The following is a 5573-nucleotide window of genomic DNA, read 5'->3' on the forward strand; positions in this document are numbered from 1 at the left end:
CAGGTCCCCTCCTCCGTTTGAAGGAGCCCCACAAATTGGAAAAAATCAACTCCCCCCCCCCAACCTTTCCCTTTGCGGGAAGCCCTGAGCCCTTGCAGAGTTGTGACAGCAGTGCCTGATCTGAGCCCGGGCTGTGGGAGCAGGAGCACGGGGGACACCAGAATGGGTGGCTTTTTTCCCCCACGCGTAGGTGGGAAAAGGTCCGTGGAGGACGGGGACCTCCATCCCTGGAGGTACCAGACTCACCTGGACAGGACCCAGCGCTACCCAACCCCCTCGGCCCCGCTGTGAGCCGGGTTTGGTCCGGAGATCCCAGAGGTCCCATCCAACCTTTGGGGTTTTTTGACTATTTCTTAGTTCTCCAGGTTTTTCTATTCAGGTTTTATCTAGAAAATCCTCTTCAATTTGATGTTCTCTGCACCACCCTCAGCTTAATATTAATTTAATCGATTTCTTTTATTATTATTATTTCCCCCCCCCGTTCATCTTTCCCCAGAAGAAAGGAAGATGTTGGTTTCCTCACGCTCCTGCCTCCCTCGCATCGCTTCTGTCCCGGCTTGTGTCATGATTTTCTTCTTCGGCTTTCACGTCCGCGAGCTGGACTGCGGTGAGGATCTCCAGTGCTTCTGCTTCATCCATGACATCCATTCATCGTTATCTATTTTTTCCCCCCCTCTGGCTTGTTAACACTATGCAAAAAGTGGGTTTTAAAAGCTGGGTGGGATAAATAGCAAGTTCTGGGGGCTTGGGGAGGATCAGTCAAGAAATGCCCTACCAGGAGGTGAGGGTTTGGGTATCCATCATCCCCATGGGTGAAGTTCAAGAGCTAGCTCAGTCCTAGACCATCTAAAAAGACCCCAAGCTCGGTCTTCCAGCACTCGCGTGCCCCCAAAATCTGTCCTTTCTCCCTCCGTACCTTCTCCTCCATCATTTGTGTAGCTTTCAGGTGGCTTCTTCCTCTCACAAGAGCATTCCCATCTCAGCACGCTTAACCTCATCTTCTCGGGGTACTTCCCAGATCACAGCTGGGTCCTTCACCCACCCTGAAGCTCTTTCGTGCTTGGTTGACGGTTGCTTCCAGGAGACGTGCCCCAAACCCAACCAGAAGCCTTAAAAAACCCCAATAAATAAATTCAATTATTTGCCCAGAGGATGTAGCAGCAGAACCGCTTGTGCCTCAGGCTCGTGTCTTCTTCTCACCTGCCACCTTTCGCAGCCCAGTTCAGAGTCCTGGGACCCGACCACCCCATCACTGCCGTCGTGGGAGAAGACGTCGTGCTGCCTTGCCACCTCTCCCCGAGACTGAACGCCGAGAACATGGAGGTGAGGTGGTTTCGGTCCAGGTTCTCCGTCTACGTCCACCTCTACCACAGCGGGCAGGACCACTACTCCTCCCAGATGCCCGAGTACCAGGAGAGGACAGAGTTTTTAAAAGAAGGCATCTCCGTTGGGAACGTTTCCTTGAGGATCCTCAGGACCAGGCTGAGCGATGAGGGACAGTACCAGTGTCTCATCAAAGATGGGAATTTTTACGAAGAAGCCACGCTGGAGCTGAAGGTAGCAGGTAAAAAACCGGGAGTCAGGGTTGTCTACAAGAGGGACCTCTGGCATGTCCCGTTTGCCCACTACAACTCAGAAATCCCTTTTGCTTTTTCTCTGCTTGGTAGCCCAGCTCCTCGCGAGCATCTCCTGACCTGCCCAGCCTCAGATCCCTGCAGAATATGGACTGTCCCATCACCAACCCCCTGATACAACCATCCTCTAACCCAGGAGAAACCTCCTGGCTGCCCCTCAGACCAGAGCCCTGGCTTCACCTCTAGTTGGCTTGCTTCAAGAGAGATCACATGGAAGGAGCAGGAGATGACCCAGCTGAACCCAAAGACACATCCTTGTGCACCTTTTCCTGTCAAGGATGTGGTCTCCAAATTGTCCCAATTCAGCAGACACGAACATGGCCACCACGCGTTTCCCAGCTGGAGAACGTTGACCTTGCAGTTGGCCAAGCATCTCCCATGTCCTGAAGACAGCACTTTCCTTCCTAAAGCAACCAGGTCTCACCTTGCGTGGCCTGCAGAGGGGATGAGCGTCCTTCTGGGTGGAGGTGGCTTCATCTCACGACCTTCCCTCGGCCACATCCTTCTCTTTAGGAGCGGCTGTGCTGGATGGGTTGCGTGATTTCACGGTCCTCCTGTGACTCTGAGGACGTTGCTGAGGGTAAATAAATCGGGTTCGGGCTGTCCCCGAAACTGAAAGTTCATGAGGTTTTGGGTTCATTTGAGGAAAGAGGAAAAGAGAAAGAAATAACAGCAATTCCACCCCAAGCTCAGATGTCTTCCCCATGAGTCTTTCACCGGTGCTGCCCTGACTTTGTGGCTGTGAATGGAAAAAGCTTTGAGAAGGTCTTCTCCGCGATGGGCACTCAGGTTGGCTGATGGAAGGGTTTTTTTGGTCCCAGTTTCAGGTTCCAGCCCCTTCCTCTCCGTGGGGGATTACCAAGATGGGGGAATCCGAGTGGGATGTCGAGCAACCGGCTGGTACCCAAAGCCTGAGATGCTGTGGAGAGATTTCCAGGGCCAGCAGCTCCCGTCCTTCACCCAGTCCAACTCCCAAGACCAAAACGGCTTCTTTGAAGTGGAGAAGTCCATCGTCATCCGAAGAAACACAAACCAAAAAGTGTCCTGTTCCGTCAGGAACACGCGGCTTCCCCAGGAGAAGGACACGACCATTTATGTATCAGGTGATTTACCACCAGAATCAAAGTTTTCAAAGTCATACCAGGGGAATAAGGGTTTTCTTCCCCTAATTTTATGCACCCAATCGTTGTTGGCTGCATCTGAGGAGGCTTCTGGGCACGGGGGACCAGATGGGTACCTTTGGCTGCGACGCTCCGTACATCACGAGCGTGCAACGGAGGAAAAACTGGTTTCTGGACCATCAGGGATCAAATCAGGGATATTCAGAATCATATTTTTTTTAGTAGAAAGTTGGTTTCAGTATAGTTTTCTTAAGAACTGTCGTGAAAGCGGGGATTTTCTATTAAAATTTTAAAAATTTCTATTAAAAAGCAACCTCAGGTCTAAATATTCCAATAAAGCTGCTCAGAGGAGACCGAGCACTTACAAGACACCGTTTTTCTACACATTCCCCTCACAGAACATTAAATGCAAAGACGTTTTAGAATTTTTTTTTTTCATGGGGATTTCTTTTCAGTTTTGAATTTCCAACGGGCTCACGTTGATAAACTACTTTTATATAAGAGCGTACCACCACCACCTGTTCACGTATAGCCGCGTTCGCTCCAACGCACGACATATACGTATAACTGCATCCCGGATGAATGCAATTTTGGGAATTTTTCCTATTCCAGACCCCATTTTCCCAAAGGACTCTCCCTGGATGGCAGCTTTGTTCACGACCCTGGCTCTCTGCTTCGCTTCGCTGCTCGCCTTCTCTCTTTTTTTCTTACGGCTACGAGGTAAGGCGGTAGGAAAGAGCAAGAGCGCCTTTGGGCCCCCAAGAGCGCCTTTGGGCCCCCAAGAGCGCACTGACTTGACATGGACCTGCTCAGAGGACCAACCGCCCCCAGACATTTGAGCCTCACTAGAGCTCTATCCCATTGAAATATTCCAAAAATATCCCTTTTTAGGGACCGGAAGCATCATCTCCATCCCCGATAGCTCATTGACCTTGACCATGGTGAACCATCAAAGCAAACCGTGGGGATACGACGTAAAGGAAGAGCTCAAACGCGAGCAAATATCCCCATTTCACACCAAAACCCCTTCCAGCACCAACCAAGCCAAAAAAATTCCCGATGTTCGGCCAACGCCGCCATCGCGGGTCACCCTCGCGTGACGTAGGTGTGGGAGAAACCTTCCTTTAACCCACGCGACGTTCTCTGTTCTTTCTTACAGCCCGACACACCGCAGAACTTGGTAAGAGGCGCTTTTCTCCCCCACACTTTTGAAAATAAAACCAGCATTTTCTTTGGTAGCGAAGGAGGGTTGGGTCTCGCACGCATCTCTTAAATTGGCTTTTAAAACGGCGTTGGCGGGGGTAATTTCACCCCAAGAAGCCGTTTGAAAGGATTATGAGGTGTGGGAAAGGGTTGAGAAGATTTCATTGAAATTCTGAAAGCACACCCAAAAAAAAAAAAAAAACCCCAGAATTGGAAAAATCCCTATTTTTTCCTGCTTTTTCCCCTTTTTTAACCAAGCTCTGCCAGTTACATTATTGACGCTGAGCTTCTACGGCGTTCTCCACACCCCCAGGCCGCGGACAATTTTCCTGTGAGAAAGGAAACTTCCTCTTACGCTTATTTCTGCTTTTTCTTTCAGAGAAACGCGACACAGAAATCCGTAAGTAATGTGGGTTGTTTTTTTTTTTCCTGTCATTGAGGGAAAAATAAGAGCTGCAGACGGATGCTCGCTTCATCACGGGAGGTCATAAATCAGCGGGGCGGAAGCGGGGAAATTGGGGACCAAATAAAACGCGTGACCTCATCCGCGTTGGCCAACTTGGGTAACCGACCTTAGGGAAGACCAAATCTCTTTATTTTCGTATAATAAACCTCTGCGGTTTACGAAGCCCATCTATAGCACACACGTTTGTAGTCGTTTAATTAGACCTTTGGTGTGGCTTTCGAGGAGAGCTTGGGTTTGGAGTGGTAAAATTACGGAAGAATAAAAACAAGCTTCCTCGGGTTTGGAGGAATAAAGTTTTGGAGCAATAAGAACAAGCTTCCTTGTTTTGGGAGAAATAAAATTCAAATTTGCGTATTTCTCCCCAAACATCCTCTGAGAAAGCAATAAACCCCCAAATTTTCTTCTTTCCCAAATTAAAGTCGTTAGCTTTGATGGCAACAAGGCTAACGAAGAAGCATCACGCGAGAGAAGGACCAAGAACCCCTTTTACTCCGAGAACAAGAGCACGCCACCCACCAAAATCCCATTTAGGGCAATCAATTCCGCAGTTTTTTCCCCCCAGAAAAACCCTGCGTCACCTTCCAACATCAACCCACCCTTCCCTCGACTTCCAAAGTCCTGGGCAGGAAAAAGAGCAAAAGGGACCTCGGGCGCCTGGAGAAGTCGTCAGCACCAAATTAGCATTTTCCAGCGATCCCACGTTATTTCTTCCTGCTTTTTATTTATATTTTTTTTTTTTTCCCTTCCAGGGGATCGCGATATGGAAATAGGTGAGTGTTGCCTCGCTTCTCCTACCCATTAAAAGCCTGGGACAAAGGAGAAGACCCTCCCCTAACCTTCGTCGTCCAGCTTCAGAGGAGGTTGAGCCCAACTTCTTGGTGGCACCAACCCCACAAACTCCTCCCAGCCCATCGGGGTGCCCAAAAATCCTTCCTTCAGGCCACTTTTCCCCCCCATCTGCTTTCACCGGGGCAGATTTTGGAGGTCTAGCACCACAAAAGGACTTCTTAACAGGGTCTGGTGGCTACGTAGGGGTCAAAGGATGAGGTCTTGACCCCAAAAAGCGCCTGTTTACTAAAAACATGGGGGTTTTTTTCTTTTCTTTTTCAGAGAAATACGCTGCGGAACTGCGTAAGTTCGATCCCCGCT

General features: G+C 49.6%; 1 protein-coding gene across 1 annotated transcript in view; it reads left to right on the forward strand.

Annotated features, from left to right (window-relative positions):
• Positions 1–507: 507 nt before the first annotated feature.
• The window catches only part of LOC104077575 (butyrophilin subfamily 3 member A2-like), a 6743-nt gene continuing 1677 nt past the window's right edge, over positions 508–5573 (forward strand). The window contains exons 1-8 of the mRNA XM_009578857.1: positions 508–607; positions 1217–1564; positions 2456–2737; positions 3368–3475; positions 3915–3935; positions 4338–4358; positions 5174–5194; positions 5535–5555. Coding sequence (XP_009577152.1) covers positions 508–607; positions 1217–1564; positions 2456–2737; positions 3368–3475; positions 3915–3935; positions 4338–4358; positions 5174–5194; positions 5535–5555 — 922 coding nt within the window. The remainder of the gene's footprint in view (positions 608–1216; positions 1565–2455; positions 2738–3367; positions 3476–3914; positions 3936–4337; positions 4359–5173; positions 5195–5534; positions 5556–5573) is intronic.

This window comes from Fulmarus glacialis, unplaced genomic scaffold (genome assembly GCF_000690835.1).
Source record: "Fulmarus glacialis isolate BGI_N327 unplaced genomic scaffold, ASM69083v1 scaffold20005, whole genome shotgun sequence".
NCBI lineage: Eukaryota > Metazoa > Chordata > Aves > Procellariiformes > Procellariidae > Fulmarus > Fulmarus glacialis.